This window comes from Myotis myotis, unplaced genomic scaffold (genome assembly GCF_014108235.1).
Source record: "Myotis myotis isolate mMyoMyo1 unplaced genomic scaffold, mMyoMyo1.p scaffold_m19_p_24, whole genome shotgun sequence".
Classification (NCBI taxonomy): domain Eukaryota; kingdom Metazoa; phylum Chordata; class Mammalia; order Chiroptera; family Vespertilionidae; genus Myotis; species Myotis myotis.
This window is the reverse complement of record NW_023416329.1, coordinates 3,971,307-3,999,252: the sequence shown is the minus strand read 5'-3', so window position 1 is coordinate 3,999,252 and position 27,946 is coordinate 3,971,307. Positions and strand designations below refer to the sequence as shown.

Here is a 27,946-nt window from a genome sequence, read left to right as displayed (position 1 = left end):
ACCGGCCAGGAGGGGACCCGCCAGGCGGCAGTGCTGGGATATAAATCCCAGAGGCTCCTGAACACAACCGGGTGCCTCATCCTCATGCACCAGGCCCTGCAGACATCGGAGGGGAAGCCATCCAGGGGGACGCCTGTGACAAGGTCCGAGGCACATGCTCGTGCAGGACGTACTGGGAGACCGGGGTGGCTGCAATGCAGGAAGGCAGTGGGGGGACTGGGGTTGTGTGGGGGGTAGGCTCAGCCCACATCAGGTAGGGGTTAAGCAGGGCAGTGACGTAGTGGCCTGGCTGGACGGCGTTAGAGTCGATGCTGGCTGCAGTACGGGCAGTGCGTCTGCAGGGAGTGGCCCTGAGTCGGGGAGGGTGCGCATCCAGAAGGTGCTGTGGGCGTGTGTGCTTCCCACCTGCCATCCTCAGGGCTTGAAGGGACACCGGGCTCGTCCTCAGAGCACAAGTGCTGAGAGCCCTCGGGGCTGCCTGTGGCGCCCCTGTCCCGGGCACTGCGCCTGCCCCCTGACTGCATCTGCCTGCCGCTGCCCAGGCCCGGGCACAGGAGGGCCGTTTGTGCCCTGGAGAGAGGCGCTGGAACCCAAGACTCCGCCCTCTCCTGCCTCTTCTCCCGGATCCCCGCCATGGGAGCACGGAGGTCGTCCCGAGGAAGGTGCCCGAGTTCACGCGCCAGCACTCGGGACACAGGAGCCACCACGTCTGGCCAGGGGAGCTCCGGCTGGACTGCCGCCGAACTTACTGGTGGGAAGTGGAGGTAAATGCTTGCCAAACAGGCCCGGCCTGGGCTAGCCCGGGGTCGGTGTCAGAGGCTGCCTTGGGCTCCCCGAGGAAGGCAGCCGGGACCTGCCCTGACTCCACCGAAACCTCAAAGCCTCAGTGATTACTCAGCCAAAGCGGAGTGTATTGATCCAAGCTAATGGCTCGTAGGCAGGCAGAAACAAAATCGATAACCAATATCGAATTACGTCAACTCACCGACCCGAGGCCCCTAGTGAGCGGCCTGCAGGTCTGCCCGGAGCCGAGGCCGCCCGCCTGGCCAGCTCCGGACAAGGGGCAGGCCCGGCAGGGTCCCGAGGAGGGAGTGGGCTTCCTCCAGGCTCGAAGCGTTGCAGTCCAGGGCGTCCACAGGGTTTGTGTTTGCTGCCATTTCTCGTGGACACCTGGGCTCCACGAGGCTGAAAGGGCCTCAGCCTGCAAACCCTGAGCCCGTTTCACAACCTCACGCGGCCTGTCTGCGGGCCCAGCTGGGGAAAGTAGGAAACTGAAGTTCTGTGTTTGGAGTCTCCTGCTGCCACTCCTCTGGTCACAGGAACCAAACCAGTGATCTCGTGCCCTCTGACCTTCATCCTGTGGAGACAGGCCTGGGTAGGACACGTCCTGGGGCAGATTTCTTCCGAACCGAGATCCCTACCGAGGGACAGTCTGTGGATCTGGCTTTCCCATTGTCTTTGAGCGCAGCATTGCGGACAAAGCCAGCGCCCTGCTTCGGGAACCTCAAACCAACAGCGCAGGAGAGAGCCACACGGAGACTTCAGGGTGAGCCGGCTCCAGGCGGGCGGGCTCACAGGTGCCGGTGTCCCGTGGGAACAGCCACGCAGGGACCTGTCGCTGGCTTGGAAAGAGTGAGGTGCACACAGGCCCACAGAGGCCTTCTCGTCATGTGACTTCATGCGCATGTCGATCAGCTAAAGCTGTCTGCACCCTGATGGGGGCACAGCCTTTCCAAGGAGATGTGGCAGCAGAGACCCCACAGGGCGGGGGGGTTTGAGGGAAGGGGGATCAGCCTGTGGATAGTTAGAGGGAGTCCACCAGGCTTGAGTTTCTCAGAGAAGCAGGTGTTCATTAGTCTTGGGGAGCAGTGTTAGGGTGTGCTTGTTCTAGGGCAGGGACCCGGGACCTGGCATAGTCAGGGTTTTAAAAGCCAGGAGCCAGGCTTCCTGGGTGTGACTCCAGGCTCTCGCCCTGCCGTCTTCCTGTAACCCCTACCGGCTCCCTCTTCCCCCTGACCTTCCATAGTGTAGGGAGGAAACCCGTTTCCTCTCCCAGGCTATGTTCTGAGCCTGAGGCCTGCAAATTGAGCTTATAAAAGACAAATTAACAGAAGGAAAGACATAAATTACTGATAGTGTTTGGGGGGACTTCACAGGAAAGAGATGACGCCTCAAAGAGCTGGCAGAGCCAGGGTGGGAGGTGACGGAAACGTCGGTGGGGAGCCGTGCTCAGTGATGTCTGCGATGCAGACTGAAGTCTGATGACAGTGACCCTCGCACGGTGCGCTCCCCGTGCAGGAGGGGAGGCGCCCTGTAAAGGGAAACTGAATGCCCTGCTTTTAGGAAGGAGCAGGGAGGGCGAGAGTGCTCCAGTCTTTGCTGTGCCCAGGGGCCTGCAGCTAAAACAGTGTGCCATTCGCTGCAATGGCGCACCCACTCTCCACCCACTCCGGCCTCACCACTGCCACCGGCCTCCCGCCTGGTCGGGCTGCTGCCTTCACGCTCCCACGCCCCCTTCTACTTGCCGTGATGAGTCTCCTGTATTTGGGTGTCTTTGTTCCCCCGTCACCGCTGCCGGGGCAGGGTTGTGCCTTCCACCCCTGTGCCCGGTGCTAGCACAGGTGGATGCACAGGAGGCCCAGTGAGCTCCGTGACCGGATGAATGGACGCTGAATCCAGTGGACTCTGGGGGTGCACAGGGCATGGACGTGCAGGTGGAGCTGGGCCAGGAGGAAGACCCAGAGCAGCCAATACAAACCACTTAATGTGATATTTTCTATCGATACTTTCACATCATTAAAATAACCATGATGGGAACCCAAGCTCCCTAGACCCCTCAGCACCACTGTTTTAGAGTTAGTGCTTTCCCTTCTGCGGGGAGGCTGTGCTCTTGTCCTTCGTCCTCCAGGCCCTGCAGGGAGGCCCATTAGGAGGCCTGGCTGGTGACCCCTCAGATGGGGGACCCAGCAAAGAACAGGTGACCCGTGAGCCCAGAGAGAAGTTAAGTAACAAATTAAAAACCTATCTGAGCGGTGGGTCCTCGGGAACATCATGTAGTGAACCAGCGGGTCGCGCAGTGCTCCCCGGACAGTGTGGGCCTGGCTACTCCCTCGCCCTTGGCTGCAAATCGCATTAACTTGATGAAACCATTTCTCCAGCCCCCTCCAGTGCCCCTTCCATTTACCTCCCCTCTCTCTTCTCAATCAATCTCAGCCTCAGTGCTTACCCTTTAAATCAATTCAGCTCTGAGAGCCCTCTCGCTACCTCCCCGCCTCCCCCACCGGCTTTAACTTCCCATTGATTTGATAAATCAGTTGCCTTGAGCCCCTACGCAGCTACTCTGCTCCCTCTGGGCCTGCAGCACTTACAGCGCTGCCCAGGGGAACAGCCTGGCTGGCTGCAGGCCCGCCCTGAGCGGCGGCCAGGCGCCCCAGTGGCTCCCCAAGGCCAGTGTTGCACAGCCTGTTCTAAAGGCCATAAGCGGTGTGGTAGGTGATATTCTGAAGGAGACCCTGGTGAGGATTTTCATGCCCTCGGGATACCAGTGAGGGGGGACTGGGCGGGGAGCAGGGCAGAAGGTGAGAGCCAAGCTGGGGTGCAAAGCCCAGCAAAGGGAGGGCTCGCCTTGAGCACCGGGGGCTCTGACGTGTGACATCTGCCTCGTCACCCCTGAGTGGCTTCCCATGAGACCCGGGCTGAAGGGGCTTGGGGCTCCCACACCCAGGAGCTTAGGCCAGGGCTGGGGTGGGGGTGCGTAAACTAGGCTCTCCAAGTGCCTGCGCCAGGTGTGCTCCAGGAGCCAAGCGGCCCTGCAAACACAGGCGCCTGGAGGGCTGCAGATACAGCCACCGGGAAGCCTCCCAATGTCAAGTGTGGGGCGGGTGGGGTGGGGGATGTGAGCAGGGAATTCGCCTACATCAGCGGTTCTCAACCTGTGGGTCGCGACCCCTTTGGCGGTCGAACGACCCTTTCACAGGGGTCGCCTAAGACCATCCTGCATATCAGATATTTACATTACGATTCATAACAGTAGCAACATTACAGTTATGAAGTAGCAACGAAAATAATTTTATGGTTGGGTCACAACGTGAGGAACTGTATTTAAAGGGCCAGAAGGTTGAGAACCACTGCTCTAGTTAGCGTGTGGCCACTGCCTCCTTGGTGCTTGTCGCAGGTTATTATTCATAAACATTTATCGGACGTGATGTTTAATTGCTATTTTAGATGTCCTAAGGGGTCCAGCTCCGCTCCATTTCAAGTTCTCTTTCACTGCAACCTTCCCCTGCGCAGAGCGCACGCCGGCGCCCGCCCTGGCCGACGTCACCACCGGGACAGGCGCCGCCCGTCCCTTCCACATGCGCAGGTGTCCCACCGAAATGCGTGGTGATGTCTTTTTTGGATGTTGTGTTTTTCTTCCCTTTTCATATGGTTTTTGTTTCATGTTATTGTGCCCTTGCTTTCCACTGCTAGAGTACAATTTCAGTAAATGTTAAAGCAGAAAACGGGAGATGGGAGAGTTGCAGATACAGCTTTAAAAGGGTGGTCAAGCCCGGCCTGAGTGGCTCAGTGGGTTGATCACTGTCCTGTGTACCCAAAGGGCATGTACTGGATTGAAAGTTCGATCCCCACTTGGGGCATTCTCTCTCTCTCTCTCTCTCTCTCTCTCTCTCTCTCTCTCTCTCTCTCTCTCCATGTTCTTAGTCCTCAGGTGAGTATTTTTAAAAGAATACAAATAAAATTAAATACCAAGTATTTTTTTCCTAAAGTATTTTTTTCTCTTGATCACAAGAGAAAATGGCATTTGAGTAAAGATGAGGGGCTGAGAGGAGGCCCTGCAGAGACAGGACGGTGGGTCAGGGCCAGGTGGCGAGCGTGTGGCTAGCCCTGAGGGCTACAGAGACCAGTGTGGCCAGGACTGGGGAACACAAGGAGGTCCAGGCGGTCACGTGCCTGGTCTGAGGACCTTGCGGCTGTCGTGATGGCCCCGTTATCCACAGAGCACGAAGGGGAGTCTGCAGAGCTGTCGTAGGGAGCAACATGGCTCACTCCCACCTGGAAGAACTCTCTCTGGCTGCCCTGCTAAGAGGCTGTAGACAGGTGTCGGAGTGGAGACTGGAGAAGGGGCTACAGCAGTAATTCAGGGGAGAAGTGAGGGCCAGCCTGAGGGTTGTGGTCTCACTGACAGACGGGGAGAAGGTTTCAGGGTGGGATGTGCATTGGAGGTGCTCGGGTGGGTATGTCATGGACATGTGGTCTCAGGTTCAGGGTTGAGCCTTCTGCACATCGATGGTGTGTAAATCCATGAGACAGAAGGCGATCACTGAGACAGCGAGTGTGGATAGAAATGGGGCCCAAGGACCATCCCTGGACACTGCATGCCAAGAGGTGGGCAAGATGAGGACACTGAGAGTGTGACCAGTGAAGGAGGGGAGAGGAGGGAGGTCTTGGAACCCAAGGGTAGAAACGATGCTGGAGAAGGAAGGCCAACTTGGTCAAGTGCTGCAAGGGGTCAAGGAATGGGAGAACTGACGTGACCCTTGGATTGGTCAGTTATGAGGGTATTGATGACCTTGATGAGAGCAGTTTGGGTGGGAGCGGTAGGGAAAGCCTGACTGGGTGGGGTCAAAAGAGAACAGGAAGCAGTCAGAGATGATGAAAAGTTCTGAGGTAGATGATGGTGTGAATGTACCAAATGCCACTGAACTCTACACTTAACAATGGTTATAGCGATAAATGTCACGTGAGGTATATGTTACTACCAAAGAAAGGGAATAGGAGAGGAATTGCAGAAGAGAGGAAAGATACCTCTTCTGGAGTGATTGTTAAAAAGGGGAGTTGACCATGTTAGTATATACATTCGTCTCATTATTTTTAACTTCTGCAAAGCATTCTGTAATGTGAATATAACAGTTTATTTAGCTATCGTATTTTCCTATCATTGGGCATTTGGGCATTTCCAGTTTTCAGGGGTCACACAGGTGCTCCAAGGGCATCCTTGTGCCTGACTACCTGTGCCCTGTGGTTCTTTCTGGAGGAGGGAGGCAAGAAGCAGAATTCCTGGGTGCAAAGTAGGCATGTTTTTAGTTTTATTAAATGCAGCTCAGTTGCCCTCTACAGAGTGGCTTGTCATTATCACAACCTCAGCAACACACCTATAATAATAAAAGCTTAATATGCTAATTAGACCAGACATCCTTCTGGATGTCCTTCTTTCCGGACAAAGCCGCAGTGGGCGGGGGCCGGGGCCAAGACCCTTTCATGAATTTCGTGCATAGGGCCTCTAGTATTACTATACTTTTTATCATATTATAGACATATTTGCATTTCACAATTACTGTTGAAGTTCAGCATCTTTACACATCTTATTGGTCATCTGCACTTTCTCTTCTGTACATCGCCTATTCACTTATTTAATTTCTTCAGCTCAGAAATGAAAAGGGCATGATTTGGTGCCTCCTTTGCTGGCCCTGCACCTCATGTTGCCTTGGCAACACCTTGACGCTGCACAGCCCTTGTCCTTCTCTAATGATGACTGACCGTTTGTCCTCTATCCTGGGTTCTGACCTCTTGGGTTTGAGTTTACTTGTGTTTTCATTCGGGGCAGTGGTTGGGCAGACAGAAGGCAAGCCAGCATCTTGCCCACATGTGAGGCTTCTCCTGGTTAAGCCGGTGTTGGCTCTCCCATCCCTCTGGCGGCTTCTCTCAGGGTTGGCCACACGCCTCTCTGCCTCTTCTCATCCTCAGCCCCAAGTTCCCAGGGTCTGGCTTTAGTCTCCTTTCCTCATCTAGAGGCCTGGGGGACCTCACAGGTGTGTGGCAGTTTCCTGAGGGGTTAAATGCACAGGCCCTGCACGAGGGTGAACTTACATTTGAAAACAGGCTGTGCCACTTGCTGGCAGTGGTGGCCTTGGGCAGCTTCGTTAGCTCTCCAAACCTCAGCTTGCACATCTGCAAAAGCGGCTGTAGTAACACTTGCGAGGAGCATTCAGTCCAGTTTATAGCATATGTGTCTAGCCCTCGGTGAATAGAAATTATCACTGTTATTACTGTCATTCAACACCCCCCTGAGGCTTCCCACGTGCCAGGCACTGGTCTGCACCACCGCTCCCCTGGATCCATTCTCTGCCCACACTCCAGAGTGCACAGCGGACTCCTCCGCACACATCCCTTCGGGGCAAGAGTCTGCAGAAAGCCAGCGTGGGCGAGCTGGGCTCCCTGCACTGTTCTGCTCCTCCTCTCTGACCGCTGTCCTGCCCCTCCGCTCCCCTCCTCCACATACCAATCACTGGCCCCTCTTTCTAAATGTCTCAGAGTGGTCCCTGATCTCCACCCTCCCAGAGATGCACCACCCTCCACCCTCTGCCTCTCTCCCCCTGGCTTGGTCTCCTCAGCTCCCCCAGTTCCCCCACAGCCTGGCTTGCGTGCAAGTATCCCAGGTTGCCCCTCCCAGCTGTCAGACTGTTGGTTGTGAGCCCTCAGCCAGGGGTGGGGAGCGCATTTGGGAGAGAGGAGTGGGCATTGAATTTGGACATGGGCTTCTGTGATCTGGAACCATCCATATGAAGATGCCCGCAGATGGCTGGACAGGGGAGTCTGAAGCGCTGGAGAAAGACCTGGGCAGAAATAAAGATGAGGCAGTCGAGGGATGGGGGCAGCCAGAGGCAGCAGCAGGCCTTCCGGGGGCACAGAGGCGGTGGGGCCAGAGCAGGCCGGAGGCGGCGAGAGCCCTGAAATGCAGGCCAGGCCCTCAGCCCGCACAGCACGGCGGAAGAGCTTTGAGAAGAGGCGAGGAACCGTGTCTGAGCACCAAGGAGTCTCTGAGCTGAGAACCAGAGCCAGAACGTTGGGTTTGACCAGAGCAGCTTCAGGAGGAGAGAAACCTCCAAATTTGAGGGGTGGATGGAGACTGAGGGGTGTTTGTGGGGGCTGTGAAGGAGGGACTGAGGGAGCCGGCCACTATATCTCCAGCGATGCTTGTCAGTGAGGGGAGCCGACAGCCTCCATCTGACACATGCTGATTTGGCCCAGAGATAGCACATGCCAGCTCCTTCCCTGACCCCACAGCGCCTGCCTCCCCTGGCCCAGCCCGGTGCTCCCCTCGCAGGCGCCTGCAGCAGATCTGCACCTGCGGGAGCTCTGAAGCCTCTGTTTGCCCACGTGGCCTGTGGCCTGTGGTTCTTGTATCTCTGTGAGGCTGCTCTCTGTGATTTATTCCTCCACGAACCACGGGCCGCATACCTCATTTATTTGGCTCGTGTTAGCCTTTGAGTTTGACATGCTTGCTCCAGGAGCACATGACCCCTGGCTCCGCACCACACCGGCGGAGGTCTGCGGCCTGGAAGGCAGGAGGGGGTGAAGGCAGGAACCTGCTTGTGAGCAGAGGAGCCTCAGCTGTAAGTGCCTTTCACCCGCCTCCCTGGCGAGCATGCCCTGGGGGCTCCTGGCCTCCAGCAGCTCTCAGCTCTGGAACCTTAGGCTGTCAGAGCTGTCTGACCTGAAACCTTGGCTTGCTATTTCCAGAACGGAATAAGTTGACTCAGGAAAAGCTGAGGACAGGACAGTGGTTTAACACATCATAAGGCTTCTTTTTCTTTGAAGATACTCGGTGGGGCTTGTAAGTAGCCTGTGTAATGGACCAGCTGGGGGGGAACCCGGGCAGGTTTGGCAGCACAGCACCCGCAGGACGTGCTTCCCTGGCAAGAGCCAGGGTCCTCTCCTCCAGGGGCCGGCGGCGGGAGGAGCGGGCAGGGGGTCCTCCCATCTGCTGAAGCCGACACTGGCTGCAGCTCGCCGCCTGAGGCTGGCCCAGCCTGCTTGCCCAAAGGCCCCCCTTGCCTGCTCCCTCCACACCTGCAGCCCTCGGGAGGGTGATGCCCAGGGCATGAGGAACAGGGCAAAAAATGTCACCCCTCCTTGGTCTTGCCACCATGAGGAATCTGAGGGCCAGTCACGCCCATGGTTACTCATTTATTTATTTGTTGCCCGTGTGTGCTGCGCACCTGCTCTCTGCCAGTCCAAGCATCCAGGGTCCTGTGCTCTGAGGTTCTGGCTTCCTGAACAGACACACTGGACAGAGAGCACCTCCACAGAGTCACCCAGAGCAGGCCAAGGGCTCCCCAGCACTCCACTGTTGGGGTGCATACCAAGCCACCCGGCTCTCGTTGTGCTGGTCCCCCCAGGGTGCTCAGGCGTTTGGAAGGAAGAACAGGTACATTCCTGGTCCTGCTAGCGCTATGGTCTTGTCAAATGAGACAGCTTTAGGCCCTGTCCTAATAGAAGACAAGAGACGGAACCAGGGTTGTGGTGCTAGAACATTCCGTGAAGCCCCTCCATCCCTGCAGCCCTCAGGAGGGAGTGGGAAGGATGGAGGTTCTAAGCCCCCGTGCGGATTCCTGGAGAAGCGGCAGAGGAGAATGGAGAGCAGACAGTGCAGGTCCGAGCCAGCCCGCCGCGCCCGGGATTTGACCAGAGCAAACCAGAAGGCCCAGCTTTCTGCAAAGGCTCATGCTAATCTCAACTAACTGAAGCTTAGGACACCCGGCGACTTAATTTTACAGTAGATTCTGGGCCCATTAAGGGAATTTTAGAGATAAGGATTCTGAGACTCAGAGAAGAAAACAGTAACCAAGGGGACACACCTGTCCCCTCTGCCCCTGGTCCTTTGTCAGACTCCACCCTCGTCTCATCATCATGTCCAGGTCCGCAGAACCCAGCCCTGCCCAGGCCCCGGGAAGGGAGCCCAGCCTGTCTGTCGGTCCAGCCCTGCCCCAGCCCCTGCACAGCTTGAGGGAGGAGAGCAGGTACAGCCCTAGGAGCTGAGGTCCCTCCTGATGCCCGTGGGTCCCGCCGGGCACAAACCCCGTCTGCCTGCCAACCGCTCAGCCCGCCTCCCCCGACCAGGCATTTCTCCCTCCAGGGCTGGCCGCCCAGACTGCACAGAGCAGGCGGCAGACACAGGCACGGCGCTGTGGACCCCGGACAGGACGGGAGCTCTCCAGGGCTGCTGAGAGACCCTGGGAAGGCCGCGGACTTACAGGCCTCTAGCTGCTCCCGCCTCGCCCAGCCTTTGCCAGCAGGGGCAATAGTCAACTGGGCACGAGAGCACCAGTCTCGGTACAGTCAGGGGGGCCAGTGCGCAGCCGCCCCGACTGCGTGGGAAACCATAGCAGGGTGAGCTAGAGGGTGACTGCCGGTTCACACCGACTAGCTGTGGTGAGCATTTGAACCATGCATTGCATGTTGGTGGCTGTGGACAAGGGACACGGTGTAGCTTGTGGTGCAACGTAGCTTCACACCATGCTTAGAAGGAGCGTGTAAGGGCCCCCTAGGGCCAAGAGCCATGAGTCTGTCCATCCTGCATCGTGAGCCCACGGCTGGGAGCCCACCTTCAGGAACAGTTCTTCATTATCATAATTGCCATTGCCATGGTAACCCATTCCTGGGTGCCTGGTACAGGCCAAGCGCTCTGCCAGGCGTGCCATCTGCCCTCCTCCGCTCGCCCTGCAGGCTCAGCTATTGTCCTTCCGCGTGGACCCAGCTTGTTGAGCAACTGACTGAGGCAGAGTTCACCGTGCGGGCAGCGATCCAGAAACCAGCCTGTCCTTCTCCAGCTGAACCCACTGTCACTTTAAATCACTGGCATTGGAACGAATTGCAGTGCCCAGCGATAGGCCACTCACAGGACAGTAAACGGCCATAGAAGTAAAGGCAGGGAGGACACTTCCATCTGACACACATCGACATGCTGGGGAGCAAACGTGATTGGCCAGTAAATGCAGGAGCCAGTAAGGCTTGCCCAGGTGCAGGGCGGTCAGGTTCTGGGCGCCGCTCCCGGAAGGAGGAGCTGGGCCCTGCCACCAGGCGTCACTCCCTGATTGCCTCCCCTCAGTCTCTGGGCGAAACTGCTGCCCTCAGCCATCACCCATCATCTTCAGTTAAGCAGGGGGAGCCTAGAAACAACCACTTCCCCTCTGGGTCAAAGCACAGCCGATCGAGGCTGGGACATTCAGCAGCCAGATGCCAGCAGGATTCAAGGCAGGGCCTGCAGCACCTTACACGGTCTGACTTGCTTGGCTGGTGGTGCCCAAGGGGCAGTCACAGCTGCGGGGGATCCAGGCAGAAGAGATGGGGCCCCTCAGTCCCGGTTATCAGCGAGGCCACCTCTCCCAGAGCAGGCCCACAGGACGGCCTCCCAATATTTGGCTCATGTAAAAGTGGCAGATTTGCAGTAGTATCCCAGCCACCGACACTAAAAGCAAGCTGGCAACCACCAGACGAGGGTGTCCTCGGTACCGGCCAGTGTTACATTCATGCCGTGTTAAGAAGCAGACAGACCTGAGAAGGAGGGTGAGCCCGATGGCCTGTGACTTTGGATAGCATGACTCGCATCCGTTCCCTCCACACGCGTGGAATAAGATGTCTGTCCTCTCCTCCCCCCCTCAGTCCGCAGGGGCAGGAGGGCCACCACACAGACCGGCCAGCGTGGACACGTGTGCGGGGAGGGGAGGGAGCGACGTCTGGAGGAGATTCAGAAGGCTCTGTGGAGTGAGACCTTGAGGATGCGTAGGAGCATACTGCGCAGCCGGAGCCAGCGGCTGAGTGGCGCAGGGATGGGAGGAGGGTCCAAGCTGGTGGGACAGCGCGGGCAGAGGGTGGCCCAGATGGAGGGAGCTGCAGCCACGTGTATAAGAGGAGAAGCTTACACACACACACACACACACACACACACACACACACACAGTGACAGGCACAGTGCATGACTGGGCGGCAGGGACCATGTGTTCCAATCAGAAGTGAGGATCCGTGGTGTAAAAATACGAATGTGATTAATTAGGACTCGGGTTTGTCCCTCCGAAGCCCAGGAGGCCCCTTTTAGGGCCCCTGCAGCAATATCCTTGGTACCAGCCAGAAAGAGGAGAGGAACTTCCTCCGAGACAAAGGAGAGGGCGGGAGGGTGCAGGGTGGGATGGGTGCAAGCACCCGGGCATCACCGTGAAGCCTCTATCAGCCCCGGCAGAGTGCTGGTCAGTGGGGTCAGCTGGGAGAAGAGGGAGCCTGCGGGGTCGATGGGCTCTGAGGCTCCCTGCCCTGCCCGGGAGCCACAAAGGGCTGGAGCAGAGGCCGCCACCCAGGCCGCCCTTCCAGGATGGGCCCACGGAAGCAGTGCAGTGGCTTTGGGCACTGGGGGAGGGTACTCAGGTCCGGTGCCTCCAGGGGGATGCCATGCAGAAACCAGGGAGGGGCTCTGTGAGGCCACCTCCCTTGGGGCCTGAGTGACAGGAGCCCTGCCAGAATGTAAGCTCCGGCAGGACCCAGACTTTTATGTTTTTTTTAAGTAATTTTTGTATTTTATGTATTTATTTATATCCCTACCTGAGGATATGCTTGCTGATTTTATTTTATTTCATTATTTTAAAAATTAATCTTAGAGAGAAGAAGGGAGGGAAGGAGGGAGGGAGGGAAAGTGAGAGAGAGAAACATTGATGTGAGAGAAACATCCATTGGCTGCCTCCTGCAAGTGCCCCAACCGAAGGTCAAAATGCAACCTGGGTATTTGCGCTGACAAGAATGGAACCCGCCACCTTTGGTGTACTGGATGACTTAGATTCTCAAATAAAAAATGTCAAAAGCCAACACAATAGCTGTCTGGTGTGAATGAATCAAAAGTATACCTATTATTTTTGTCAGATTAGCAAATATATATTTTTTGGTATGCTGTAGAATTTTAGTAATTAGCTCATGTGTACCATGAGATGAAAAAGGTTAAAAATCTGATATAGGGTAATGCTGGCCTCATAGAATGAGTTTGGAAGCCTTCCCACCTCTTGAATTTTTTGGAATAGTTTGAGAAGAATGGGTGTTAGTTCTTTGAATGTCTGGTAAAATTAACCTGTGAAGCCATTTGGTCTAGGACTTTTGTTTGCTGGCATTTTTTTATTACTGATTTGATTTTATTAATAGTTATTCGTCTATTCAGATTTTCTGTTTCTTCCTGATTTAGTCTTGGAAAATGATATGTTTCTATGAATTTATTTGTTTTTCCCCAGTTGTCCAATGTGTTGGCATATGTTGTTCATAGTATTTTGTGATAATCCTTTGTGTTTCTATGGTGTCAGTTGTTACTTATCTTTCATTTTGTTTATTTTTTTTATATAGACCATCTTTTTTTCTCAGTGATTCCAGCTAAAGGTTTATCAATTTTGTTTAGCTTTTCAAAGAACCCACTCTTGATTTCATTGATTTTTATATTTTTTTTTAGACTCTATTTTGTTTATTTTCTCTCTGATCTTTATTATTTCCTTCCATCTATTAACTCTGGGCTTTGTTTGATGTTCTCTTTTAGTTCCTTTAGGTGTAAGGTTAGATTGTTTATTTGAGATGTTTTGTTTGTTTTTTGAAATAGGCCTATATTGCTATAAATTTCCCTCTAGAACTGTTTGTCTGTCCCATAGATTGTGGGTCATTGTGTTTTCATTTTTATTTGTCTTTTGGCTTCTTCCTTGATGTTGTCATTGACCTGTTCATTGTTAGTGGCCTGTTATTTAGCCTCCATGTGTTTGTGTGTTTTTTAGTTTTCTTTTTGTAACTAATTTTTAGCTTCATACCATCTTTATTGGATAAGATTCTTGATATGATTTTGATCTTCTTGAATTTATTGAAACTTGTTTTGTGGCCTAATTTGTGGTCTATCCTGGCAAATGTTCCATGTGCACTTAAAAAAATGTATATCCTACTGCCTTTGTGTAAAAAGTCCTAAAAATATCAATTATAAGACCATCTGGTCTAATTATTATTTAAGGTCACTGCTTACTTGTTGATTTTCTATCTGAATGATCTGTCCATTGATTTCTTGGGTTGTTAAAGTCCTCTAGTATGACTGTGTTACTGTTGCTCTCTTCTCTATGTCCATCAAGATTTGCTTTTATATTTAGGTGCTCCTATGTTGGGTGCTAGACATTTATGAGAGTTTAACCTCTTGTTGGATTTATCCCTTTCTTATTATGAAATGTCATATATATATATATATATATATATATATATATATATATATATTGATTTCAGGGAGGAAAGGAGAGTGAGAGAGAGCCAGAAACATCAATGGTGAGAGAGAATCATTGACTGACTGCCTCCTGCACACCCCGCATTGGGAATCAAGCCTGCAACCCAGGCATGTGCCCTGACTGAGAACTGAACCATGATCTCCTGGTTCATAGGTCTACACTCAACCACTGAGCCATGCCAGCTGGATGAAATGTCCTTCTTTGTCTCTTCTTACAGCCCTTGTTTTAAAGTCTATTTTGTCTGATATAAGTATGGCTACCTTGGCATTCTTTTCTGTTTTCATTTGCATGAAATCTCTTTTTCTATCCCTTTACTTTCAGTCTGTGTGTGTCTTTTGATCTAAAGTGAGTATCTTATAGGCAGCATATGTATGGGTCTTTTTTTAGTCCATTCATCCACCCTATTTTTTTATTGGAGCCTTTAGTCTATTTAAAGTAATTATTGATGGGTATGTAGTTATTGCCATTTTATTAACATTAATAGTTTCTGTTGTTTTTGTAGTTCTCTGTTTCTTTCTTATTCTCCTGCTGTCTTATATGTTGATGACTTTCTATAGTGTGGTGTTCGGGTTCCTTTCTCTTTATTTCTTCTACATCTCTTATAGAGTTTTCTTTGGGGCTTATCATGTGCTTCATATATGTCTATAGCAATCTATTTTAAGTGGATGGTCACTTAAGTATGAATATATTCTAAAATCATTGCAATTATTACTCACCCCCTCCACTTATTTCTCTCTGTGTGTGTGTGTGTGTGTGAACACCTTAATTTATTGTTGTAATTACATGTGATCTTCCTATTTTTGTCTTTTACCCTTTGTACTTCTTTACAGTTGATTGATCCCCTGCTTTTACTAAGTGTTTGCCTTTGTCAGTGAGAATTTCTTTTCCTATATTCTCTTATTCATATTTCTGATCTTTTCTTTTCTTCTGAAAGAAGTCCCTTTACCATTTCTTGTAATACTGGTGTAATGGTGATAAACTCCTTTAGAACTACTTTAGCTTTTTCTTGTCTGGGAAGCTCTTTATCTCTCCTGCAATTCTAACTGACAATATTTCTGGGTAGAGCAATCTTAGTTATAGGTCTCTGCCTTTCATCACTTTGAATATTGTGTGCCATTTCCTCTGGCCTAGAAAGTTTCTGTTGAGAAATCAGCTGACAATCTTATGAGAGTTTGCTTGTAGGTAACTAACTGCTTTTTTCTTACTGCTTTTAAGATTCTCTCTTTGGCCCTGTCCAGTGTTGCTCAGTTGGTTGGAGTGTCATCCCATGCACTGAAGCGTGATGGGTTCAGTCCCTGGTCAGGGCACATACCCAGGTTGCGGGTTCAGTCCCTGGTCAGGGTACATACAGGAGGCAACTGACTGACGTTTCTCTCTCACAGCAATGGTTTTTTTCTCTGTCTCCTTTCCTCTCTCTAAAATCAATTTTTAAAAAATTTAAAAACATATCCTCAGGTGAATATTTAAGAAATAAAAGGTTCTCTCTTTGTCTTTAACCTTTGGCATTATAATTATGATATATCTTGGTGTGATCCTCTTTGGGTTCTTTTTTTTTTTTTTTTTTTTTTTTTTTTTTTTTTTTTTTTTTTTTGGACTCTCAGCACTTTCTGGACTTGTACATGTATTTCCTTCCCCAGGTTAGGTAAGTTTCTGATCATTATTTTCTCAAATAGGTTTTCAATCCTTTGCTCTTTCTGTCTCCCTTCTCTTTCTGGTACCATTATGGGGCAAATATTGGTGTTTTCCCAGTGGCCCTTTAAACTATCCTCATTTTTTTTAATTCTTTTTTTTTTTCTGTTCTGATTGGGTGTTTTCTGCTACCTTGTCTTCCAGATTATTCATTTGATCCTCTGCTTCATCTAATATGATGTTAATTCCCTCTAATAGATTATTCATTTCAGTTATTGTATTCTTTATTTCTGACTGACTCTTTTTATGTTTTCTATCTCTACTTTTATCTTTCTTATCTCTTTTTCACTGAAGTTCTCACAGTTCATCTACTCTTCTCCTAAGTTCATTGAGCTTTCTTGTAACCAGTGTTTTGAACTCTGTATCTGGTAGATTTCTTATCTTCATTCTATTTAGTTCCTTTCCTGAAGTTTTATCCTGGTTTGTTTGTTTGTTTGTTTGCTTCCATTTGAAACATGTTTCTTTGTCCCTTCATTTTGGCAGACTCCCTCTGTTTTTTTTTTTACATGTATTAGGTAGATATGCTATGTCTCTGATCTTGGCAGAGTGCCCTTATGTAGTAGGTGTCCTGTGGGGTCCAGTGGTACAGCCTTTCTGGTCACCAGAGCTGGGTGCTTCAGGAGTATCCCTTGTTGTAGTTGAGTCTTGATTACTGTTGGCATGTCAGTAGGCAGGAGTGACCGTCAGGCTAACTGTGAGGACTGGCCATGACTACAGTAGCAGAGTTGTGCAGAGGGCTGGCCCCGCAGAGCAGGAGTTGCTTTAGCGGGTTCTAGTGCCATCTGAGTCTGCCCCTCTTTGTGGAGCTGGTTGGGTGGTGCTCTGGTGTGGTCTGAAGCTGGCCACTAGATGTGCTGGTTCTGGAGCCTCTTACAAGGAGCTCCCGTGCAGGTCAAGATTAGCCACCATTTGTCCCCAGCTTGGGGCCATCTGGTGGGAGCTACAAAGAAATCTGTGGTTGGTTCCCATTGTGCTAGTCTTGGAGGCACTTGGAAGAGGCTAGTCTGTGAACAGAGTCTGGTTGCCCCTAGTGCTGTGCTGGTCCCTTTGCTGGGCACCATGCTGAGAACTGAGGCCAGCTCCCACTTGTGCTGGATTCGTGGCCATTCAACTGAGGCAGTGTTCCAAGCCACGCCTGGATGCTGCTTATGCCCTGCGTGGGGCGACCTGATGGGAGCTACAATGCAAGTTGAGAGCACCTGCCACTTGGGCTGGGCTTGGAGTCACTTAGCAAGAGTCATAGAGCACACCAGGGCCAGCTGCTGCTTGTTTGGGTTTTATGGGCCTTTGAGAAATTTCAGGCAAGTCCACAGCACAAGCTGAGGCAAGCTGTTTGTGAGGAAAAGCCACTGGAAGAGGCTTAGAAGAGCAGGTCACTTGGGTGAGGCCAAGGCTCAGGGAATCTCCAGGGTACCCACCTGTACCTGCTGGCTGGGTGTCAGGGGAGAGCTCAACAAAACCCCTGCCCCTCCAGCCCTCAACCTGAAGCTAGTCAATTTACTGTCCTCCTGTGTGTCCCTGGTGCTTTCAAACTGCTGCCCACACGCTGGCTCAGAGAAAGTGAGTTTGTGAGTGAGTCTGTGAGGTCCCTTTAAGACCTGCAGCGCGCCTGGGTCTCCAACAGCCCTCCATCTCAGTTCGATGCAATCCCTGCTGGTTTTTATAGCCAGATATTATGGGGACTCCTCTTCCTGGCACCGGAGGCCTGGTCTGGGGGCCTGGTGTGAGACTGGGACCTTTCGTTCCTCGGGGGTGAATTCTGCAGATGAGATCCCCTCCCAATTTTTAATCCCCACACTGTAGTATGGGACCTGCCATTCCATGTCTCCGTCTCTGCCCCTCCTAACCATCTCCATGTGGCTTCTTCTTTTTTATTATATTTTTAATCCTCTCCCAAGGACATGTTTTTATCAATTTTTTTTTTTTTTTGAGAGAGAGAGAGAGAGAAACACTGATGTGAGAGTGAAACATCGATCGATCGGCTGCCTCCCACATGGGCCCAGCCGGTGATTGGACCTGGGTGTGTGCCCCGATCAGGAACTGGGCCTGCCACCTTGTGGTGTACAGGGCGACGCTCCAACCAACTGAGCCGCGCCAGCCAGGGCTGCGTTTTTTATACCCTTGGTCTGGCTGGCCTTCAGGTGGCTCACAATGGTAGGTGTTGCATAATTCAGTTGTGATTTTGACATGGTTGTGGGAGAAGGCAAGTACACATCTACCCATTTCACCATCTTGACCAGAAATCTCATGCCTCTTATTTCACTGCTTAACTGCGGCACCTGGAACAGTGAGTGGCATACAGTAGGTACTCAATAAATAGTTGCTGAGTGAGTAAATGAATGAACCATTGAACAAATGGAAGGATGGATATGTGGACCCATGGGTGGGTGTGTGGGTGCATGGACAGATGCATGGGGCAGATGTATGGATAGATGAAGAAATCTGGGGAAATAGAGAACATAGGACCCCAGAGATGTAGCAGAAACTAACCAGGCAGGCAAGCTGTGCACCTGCCTCAGGGAGGTAACCTTGGGATGTTGCTCCAGCCCGTGTCCCTCTGAAGCCCAGCAGGAAATGGGCCAAGTGTGGTCACGCCCTGGAGCCCTAAGCTCCATGTCCCGGCCACAGGGCAGCTGGGTGCCAGGGTGGGGCAAGAACTGAAACAGGCTTGCATCCTGCTCACTCACTTGGTGTACTCTTGGCTTGCAGCCCGCTCCAAAAGCCTGGTGATGGGGGAGCCCAGCCGGAGCCCCGGGCAGCCCCCCGGCCCGCGCGGGGGCGGCCCCGTGCTGAAGGCGGGCTGGCTGAAGAAGCAGCGGAGCATCATGAAGAACTGGCAGCAGCGCTGGTTTGTGCTGCGCGGGGACCAGCTTTTCTACTACAAGGACAAAGACGAGGCCAAGCCCCAGGTGAGCGGGCATGCTTCATGTGGGGCACAGACCGCGGGGACTCCTGGGAGGGTTGACCACGCCCAAGAGACAGGGAGGCAGTGACCCTCCTGTCGGGACCTGCACCCCGCCAGCCCCCAAGCCCCCACTTTCGCTCAGAGTGACACTCCAGCAGGACTCCCGGTGTTCAACCGCAGCCCCGCGCTCCGGGCGCCACGGCCGTTTCACTGAGACCCGCAGCTGCAGTGTCCTGCCCTTGCCGACAGCAGCGTGCACGGCTGCAGGAGCAAGTCCTGTCTGTGTTCTTTTTGACTTTGTGTTTCCAAGAAGACACAGGCGCCCACATTTTACTACTTGTGATGTCCAGGGAAATGGGCACCCACCCCAACCTGCCCTCCACCTGAGCGGCAGCTCCGGGAAAGCCTCTGTCAGGCCCCTGCCAGGCAGTGGCTCTTGTGTTTTCCGCCAGAACCGTAAGACCCACCGGGCTAGCAGTGCCTTCCCCAGTGGCGCTCATTCACTCCTCAGAGCAACTCTTCGCTCCCCCGCCGCGGGCAGCCCAGGTGTTGGATCGCACGCAGGTCACAGTGAAGGGCTGCCATCCGAGGCCGCCAGGCCTCCAGGGCTCGCCATCTAGTCCTCATTATGGGACTCAGATAGAGAATGGACACCTGGGGAGACCCTGATTTCTCTGGGGTGAATGGGGAAGGGAATGTAAGGGACTCCTCCCGAAGGATGCCCCTAGTCAGGGCTCCAGGCTGGAACGGAAAGGGAGCTCCTATATGGAGCTGGCAGTCAGAGCCTTGGTGGCGGGAGCCTGCAGGCCTCTCGGCAGCTCGCACTGTGTGGGTGGGTCTGGGAGGCGGGGTGCTCAGTGATGGGCAGGTGGGAGGAGGCACCTGGGCGCAGCCTCCTTCACCCTCTCCAGTACACCAGCCAGTAGGGAAGTGTGACTTGGGCTAGCAGGCCTTTAACAGGTCACCCACCCTCAAGGTTCTCCCTTGAAAAGATGGGGGTGGGGGAGCAGGCCTGCCTCAGAGCCTTGGGTGCAGTGACTAGCTGCTCACTAATCTTTGTTAATCTTCGCTGTCTTCACTGTGTATTCTAATGGTTAGCTTCTGTTTAGGGAAAGGAATGCTGGTTTCCATTCATGAGAGTGACAGCATGCTTGTCTTTTTAAATATATCCAACTGAAAGTTAAAATGTGTTGCACATCAGTGTGAATATAGTTAATGCGCTGAACTATACACTTAACATGGTTAAAATGGAAAATTATGTCATGTGTGCTTTGCCACAATAAAACGTGAGACAGCTTAATTTTTTTACAAAAATTATAGTAGAGATAAGAGGTGGGTATGACAAAAATCAGGAAGGCAGATCTGAACTAAGTTTAGGGAACCCTGGTCCTGTGTAGCCTCTTTGTTCTGTAGGGAATGAAAACAAGTCCCAGAGAGGCTGATAGAACGAATAGGATTTTACAGTCAGAGAGGCCTGGCTGGTTTGGCTCAGTGGATAGAGCTTTGGCCGGCAGACTGAAGGGTCCCAGGTTTGAGTCCTGTCAAGGGCACATGCGGACTCAATCCCCAGTAGGGGGCGTGCAGGAGGCAGCCAGTCAATGACTCTCTCATCATTGATGTTTCTATCTCTCTCTCTCCCTTCCTCTCTGAAATCAATAAAAATATATATTTTTTTAAAAAGAGTCAGAGAGATCTGAATTTGTATGACTTGGGACAAATCATTTAATTTCTTTTGCTTTGGATTTATTATTGCTAAGTGGAGACATCATTACCAGTGTCACAGAGATCACTAAGGATTATACTGTAAACACTAGAGGCCCGGTGCACAAATTCATGCATGGAGGGGGTGTCCCTCAGCCCAGCCTGCACCCTCTTGCAATCCGGGACCCCTCGGGTAGGGTCCCTACACCTGGCCAGCAATCAGGGCCTATCAGGGCTTTCCTTCTCACAGCTACCGGCAGCTGGCCCCACCCCCGCCGCTGCCACTGCTTGCCATCTGTGTGGAGCTATCCTCCTCCCCTGCCATGGGTCGCCTCCCTCTGCAGGTGACAGGCGTGGGGTGTGATCACTTGGCTGGCCTGGGCCTCCCTCTGCAGGGCAATTGTGGGGCGATGGCAGGCCCCCCGACCAATCGAACTGCACAAGCCCTGGCTTGCCTGGCGCCAGTGCGTGTCATAGCATGGTCGTCCAGAAGGTCGTCCGGACGGTCATTCTGCTGTTCGGTTGTTTGGTCGATTTGCATATTACGCTTTTATTATTAAGGATATGTGTGGGCAGGGACAATCTTCCCGCTACCCTCAGGTTCTTCTGGCTGGTCTAATAATCAGTAGACGTGAGACAGATTAGCAAGAAAAAATAACCAAATTCAGTGCATACATATGGACAGGAGCCCCGCGCACATGAGAGGTTCTGAGACAGAAAGGAGGCCTGCGGCACATGGACACCCTGAGCTGGGGGTGAGGGAACCACCTCAGGGCTTTCCGGGGCCCATGCAGGTTGCTGAGAAGAGCAGATGCTTCCTAAGTAAAAGCTGGCCTGCCACAGAGGTGGGTCAAAGGTTATTGCTGAGCGTCTCTTACGGGCAAGGCCTTAATTCAGTTCTTCCAGGCAGGTGAGGGGTGGGGGCAGAAGCTTCTCCTGAGCCTGCGGCTAACATGGCCGTCAACTCTAAACAATTGTGTACACAGAGGCGCATGTCGGGGCGACTTGTTCTGGACGCACATAGCATCTCCAAGCACTAATCCTGGCACCCGGGGTCCTCAAGTCTGGGTGCTCTCCCGCTCCCTGTGCCCCTCCTTTGCTTGGCTTTGCTCCCTTCCCCTGGCCCTGCCCTGGCCTGCTCCCCAGGGTGGGCACCACACCTCTGGCTCACCCACCACCATTTTCCTCTGACCTCGGCTCTCCGTGTTGAAGGTCAGGCTGGGCCCTCAGCGGCGTCTTGGCTTTCCTGGCTGGCCTACGGTGACATATCACTCATGACTGTAACCAACATCGGGGTTCCCTACCCCTCAGAGCCCTGCCTGTGACCCTCCTCTCTGCCCCTCTCCCAGCCTGCTCACGGTGCCATCGCCTGAGAACTGCCCATGGTGCCAGGCATGCTGAGCCCACCCAGCCTGCACAGGACCCGCCACCGGCTGCCCCGCCCCCTTTTGCAGCTCTGAGCGGCTCTCTCCCGGGGAGACATGACTCATTTAGCTCAGACAGTAGGACCACACACTCGCCTGCCTGCTGGCAAAGTAGCCCACAGATTTCCATGTAATTGCATGAGCTACACGTAATGGGCTAATTCTCCATATCTGGTTCCTGGAACAGTGTGCCCTGTTCGCTGTTTACAGGGACAGAGAGCCCAGGCAGTGAGCCCTCCGGCAGACGGCCGTCATCTGTTGGGCAGACATAATTGCCCGAATACACTGGACGCTGCCCAGAGCACAGGCCACTCGATGAGGATCACTCTCGGTGCACGTTCCTGCTCTCTCTCAGCCTGTGCCTTCCCCCTCCCGCTCCCCGGAGGGTCAGCGGGCACAGGGTGCACAGATGGGAGGAGAGGACGGGGCTCGCACATGCTCAGAGGGAGGATGCAGCAAAGGTGCTTTAAAGCAGAGCCTGCAAGCGTGCCCTGTCCCTCCAGCTCTTCCCAGGATGTGTCCCTGGCAGTTTTCACAGACAGACTCAGCGTCGATCAGAGATTCCAGACTTTTTCATCTCAGTGGTTTTAGCTTCTGCTTAGAATGTCTCCTGGGCCATGAAAACCCTGGCCACATTCTGGTTAAATGGCCGGGTTCTCTTCCACTGATGCGGACTCACAAGTGCATCCAGGTATGATGCACTCATCCATGAAGCTGAGAAAGCCCTAGCTCTCTGCATGTGGCTTTCTCAGCTTCAAATAGAAACAGAATAGAATAGAAATGAAAAGTATAAATTCCAAAACATAAGATGGAAAAAGTGTAACAAATTACATGTGGCCAGTTCAACAATGGGCAGAAATAAAGGAAAGGAAAATAAAGAGAGAGAAAGGTAAATAGAACATGAAAAATAAGTAAATCAGATAGCAAGGACTCAGTACAAACATTTCAGTTTTCGTAATAAATGTCACTAGGTCAGAGTCATCTGTTTCTTAAAAGATTGAAAGTGGAAAATTGGCTTTAAAAAGGAGAGAGCAAGCCCTGGCTGGTAGGTAGCTCAGTTGGTTACAGTGTTGTCCCGATACACCAAGGTTGTAGGTTCAATTCCCAGTCAGGGCACATGCAAGAATCAACCAATCCTATATAATAAAAGGCTAATATGCAAATTGAATGACCAGTCGCTATGACGTGCACTGACCACCAGCCAGGGGGCAGATGCTCAATGCAGGAGCTGCCCCCTGGTGGTCAGTGCAGAGTGCCACTCGGCCAGAAGCCCTGAGCTGGGTTCAAGGCTGGCAAGCACAACAGCAGTGGCGGGAGCCTCTCCCACCTCTGCAGCAGCGTTAAGGATGTCCGATTGAAGGCTTACGCCATCAGTCAAACATCCCCCAAGGGCTCTCAGACTGCAAGAGGGTGCAGGCCAGGCTGCGGGACCCTCCCCGCCCTGCATGCATGAATTTTGTGCACCAGACCTCTAGTGGATACATAAATAAGTTGAACAACAAGCGGAGTTCTCTCTCTCTCCCTCTTTCTCTCACCTTCCTTCTCTCCCTTCCTTTCTCTATAAAAATCAGTAATTTTTTTTTTTAAAAAAAGGAGAGAGCAATAAACAAAAAGGTTTAAAAACAAAACAATGGGGAAAAGATAAGCCAGAAATTAGAGCAAAAAGAAAGTAGATTTAGCAACATTGAAATCAAATAAAAATAGAGTTCAAAGTGATAAGAACAAAAGGGAACCATGAGAAATATTTCAAAATAAGATAAGTAGCAACCTACCAAGAAAATAGAGCAGCTGTGAACTTGTATGCTCTTAATACATAGCTTTAAAGGATTTACAAACAAAGAAAAACAATAGCCAAAGTTCTCCATCTTTTTCAAAATATTTTTTTAAATAAAATGAAATCATGGAGACACCTTCACTGACAATAGAGCAATAGTGCAAACGAAAGAAAGGCTTAGAAATTAAAAACAATATGGTAGTGAGTGAGGGTGTGTGTGCCAGAGAGAGGGAGAAATCTATTCAGGTGAAGCAGAACACACACCATCAGAGCTTCCTTCGTTTATAAGAAAATCAAAACTTAAATTCAAACTTCTGGTGGAGAATGACAGGCTTAAACCCCGAACCTCCAGGGAAGAGTACATGCTTGAAGGCAGCACCCCCGGTGGGAGGGATGGAGGGCAACGCTGAGCAGCGGGGAGCTGGGAACCGGTACGCAGAGGTCACTGATCCGCAGACCCCACAGAAGTTCCCAGCCAGCACTGAGAGCACCCACCTGTCGCTCTGTGAACAGCACTCCCAGCAAAGACTCGGCCATGGCAAGACCAGGCAACCCTTGAAATGAGGGCAAAGGAGGACCTACAAACAGGAGAACTGGTTGGAAGTCAGTTTAAAAACAATTCGAGGAAACCACACTGTTACCACTCCACTATGGAAAACAATGTGGAGTTTCCTCAAGAAATTAAATATGGAACTGCCATTTGACCCAATGAGCCCACTTCTAGGAATACATCCTCCTAAGAAACCCGAAACACCAATCAGAAAGTACATATGCACCCCTGTGTTCATAGCAGCACAATTTACAATAGCTAAGATCTGGAAACAGCCCAAGTGTCCAGCAGTAGATGAGTGGATAAAAAAGCTGAGGTACGTTTACCCCATGGAATACTGTGCAGCAGTAAAGAAGAAGGATCTCTTACCCTTTGAGACAGCATGGCGGGACTGGAGAGTGTTATGCTGAGTGAAATAAGCCCGTCAGAGATAGATAAGTATCACATGATCGCACTCACATGTGGAATCTAATGAACAAACTGACAAACAAAATAGAGCCAGAGACATAGAAGCATGGAACAGATGGATGAATCTCAGAGGGAAGGCGGGGATGGAGGTCAGGTGGAGAGGGATTAAGGAGGGAATTACATATGCATATATGCATAGCCCAGGGACACAGACAATAGTGTGGTGAAGGCTTGGGAGGGGTGAGTGCAGGGTGGAGAGGGTCAATGGAGAAAAAAACGCAGGGACATCTGTAATAGTTTCTACAATAAAGGTAATTTTTTAAAAAAAAAGCAATTTAACCCCAGATGTCCTGAACAACCTGATACAAAGCTGTGACCGCCACCCCCAGCCCCCGCCGACACCCCCAGGTTTGACGCTGAGGGTGTTCTCTGGCTCCATCCCCGTTTGCTCCAGGCCCCAGCGTCTGGAACCCTCAAGAAGGAAATGAAGAATTTTCACTAGAGAATCTAACAGGCCAAGGAAAAACAAACTGCACAGGCAGCCGGGTCCCCAGTGGAACAGCCAGGCCTGCGTGTGCCCGCCTCTGGGCACGCAGCGTGCACTCAGCGGCTGGAGGCCCCTTCCCTGGAGCAGCTCCAGGTCACTGGACATTTAAGAAATGAATCTCAGAGAGGACGACACAAACGCAGGAGGGAGAGAAAGCAAGTTGGAGGCAACGGAAACTATGCAGGAGAGAAAGCCAACGTTGACATCTCCACAGAGAGACTATGAAAATGGACACTCAGAAAACAGCAGCTCCTAGCCCTCAGAAATGAGACACTGTTAGGGTGGCCGAAGGAGGAACGCACGAGGCCAAAGGGGGTGAAGAATTATGAATTTATAGGTCATCTGGATACCAGATGGGCTGAGCCCCAAAGTGGCACCAGCCCCCAAAGACGGGGAGTCAGAGGTTTTTAAAGGACTCTATGCAGGCTTTTTCTGGGCGGAGAATTTCCTGTGCAGGTCTGGATTCTGGGACACTCTGGAGGGGAGAGAGAATGGTCTTAGCAAGTGGGATGTGGTCTAAACAAGTGGAATGTCCGTTGTGAAGTGGCCTAAAGGTCCGTTCCCAGGGAGGGGATGTTGAGTCAATTCTTTGATCAGACCTAACAGGTACCTAATCAGACACAAAAACTCAAGGGATTGAGTGAAAAGCTTGACACAACCTCCCGGAAAGAAGAGAGTGAGAGAGGAAAGGAGGCCGAACTGGTTTGGCTCAGTGGATAGAGCGTCGGCCTGCGGACTCAAGGTTCCCGGGTTCGATGCTGGTCAAGGGCATGTACCCTGGTTGTGGGCACATCCCCAGTGGGGGGCGTGCAGGAGGCAGCTGATCGATCTCTCTCATTGATGTTTCTAACTCTCTATCCCTCTCTCTTCTTCTCTGTAAAAAATCAATAAAATATATTTAAAAAAAAAAAAGAGAGAGAGAGAGAGGAAAGGAGGAGAACCCAGTGTGTGAACAGAGGGATGGCAGAAGAGGGACCATGGTCACCAACTCCCAGAGGTTCAGGAAGTCAGGGCTGAGGTTGGGGCAGCGGCAGGGCAGAGGTAAACAAAACAGATTCTCAACCTTCCCTTCTGGGAGTTCCATAGATAATGCCTGAATTCTTAAATCAAGACACAGTAATGCAAGTATATTTTCTATATATATAAAAGCCTAAGCAACCAAAAGACCGAACAACCGGTCGACTGGTTGCTATGATGCACACTGACCACCAGGGGGCAGACACTCAATGCAGGAGCTGCCCCCTGGTGATCAGTGCACTCCCACAGCAGGCAGGCCAACCTCCCATGGTCCCTCCCCCTGATGGCCAGCCAACCTCCTGGGCCCCTCCCCCCCACCAGTTGCCCCCCCCCCCCCAATCGGCCCTGATCACTGGCCAGGTCAAGAGACCCCACCCATGCACGAATTCGTGCACCAGGCCTCTAGTTTAGAAATAAGCATAAGAAAAGGAGGAAAGCAGCACCTAAAAGCTGAAAGTGGTGGGGGAGGAGCTGCTGCCTAGAGCAGGCCTCCGGCAGCCGTTTCAGTCCTCAGCCTGCGTTTGGGATATAACTTAAACTACAAAAGTGAAATAAAAGGAAACCATTTATTTGTGAATTTCCAGAGTACTCCTAGGACAAACCAATGCCTTAGGTAGGGCTGAGGGGAGGCCAAGGAGAGTGAGGAGGTCAAACCTGAGCTGTGTCTGTATTATTTGATTCTCACACCAAGACTGTATTCACTGAAGTCCATATTTGAAAATAGTTTTAATTTAAATAAGAAAAGAAAACCTAAAACCAAAAAAGGGAGTGCAACAGGTACACAGCCCTAGAGAGTTCTTCAGGTACCAGCCAGGGGCGGGGGCAGGAGCCTCAGAGCACGGCCACCTTCGCGGGCAGGGCGCCCAGGTGCTGGGAACTGATGGCGCCACGATGGGAGTCATGCCCCAGCAGCAGGGAGGCGTGGAGAGGGCCGGGCTGGAGGAAGGAAGACCGGTCGGGCGGGGCTGTGGCCCAGGACCCCAGCGCCTGCTGGAGGCAGGGCGGGGCCTCGGAGCGGCAGGAGAGGAAAGCCTGGGAGGGGACAGCTGCCACCTGCAGGAGCCGGGCTCCCCGTCCGCGCCTGCGCCTGCGGCGGGGGCAGCGGGGTGGCTAGGCGCACCAGGAGAGCGGGCGGGGCAGCGGGGTGGTTAGGCGCACCAGGAGAGCGGGCGGGGCAGCGGGGTGGTTAGACGCACCAGGAGGGCGGGCGGGGCAGCGGGGTGGTTAGGCGCACCAGGAGGGCGGGCGGGGCAGCGGGGTGGTTAGGCGCACCAGGAGGGCGGGCGGGGCAGCGGGGGTGGTTAGGCGCACCAGGAGGGCGGGCGGGGCAGCGGGGTGGTTAGGCGCACCAGGAGGGCGGGCGGGGCAGCGGGGTGGTTAGGCGCACCAGGAGGGCGGGCGGGGCAGCGGGGTGGTTAGGCGCACCAGGAGGGCGGGCGGGGCTCTGTTCTGATTTTTCCGGGAGAATAGTGATGGTCAGCGCAGCCGTGGGAAGGGAGATTGATTTAAAGTTTGATTTAATTTAGACTAAAAGCTTGGGGTTGGGAGGAGGAAAGGCAAGATGGATGGGGAAGCAGATGCACCTCTAGGAGGGAACATTAATACTGGACAATCACAAACAGGAGAGGCCATCTGACCCTGGAGCCGAAGGTCACGCCGAATGTGCGCGAGCGGCCAGCCCTTTCCTGGGGCTGCGTTTACCACACGTGCTGTCCTGAGTGCTCCGTGGGTCCTGGCCCCTGAGGAGGCTGCCTGGACGTCTCCCCTATTCGGAGGAGGGAACTGGGGCTGGAATCAGCCCTAGGGTAACGGGTCGGCTACCATAGCGCTGGAGTCTGAAATAAGTGGTGGGACTGCCAGCAAGCAGCCCC

The 27,946-nt window shown here is 52.5% G+C and overlaps 1 protein-coding gene across 7 annotated transcripts in view; it reads left to right on the top strand.

Annotated features, from left to right (window-relative positions):
• Positions 1–27,946, top strand: part of ARHGAP22 (Rho GTPase activating protein 22) — a 162,695-nt gene that overhangs the window by 37,231 nt on the left and 97,518 nt on the right. For all 7 annotated transcript variants that reach the window (XR_004975212.1, XM_036355992.1, XM_036355993.1 and 4 more), the window contains exon 2: positions 18,459–18,658. Coding sequence is in view for 6 of the 7 variants with exons in the window: in XM_036355992.1 (XP_036211885.1) it covers positions 18,459–18,658 (200 nt within the window). In the remaining variant the exon portion in view is untranslated. The remainder of the gene's footprint in view (positions 1–18,458; positions 18,659–27,946) is intronic.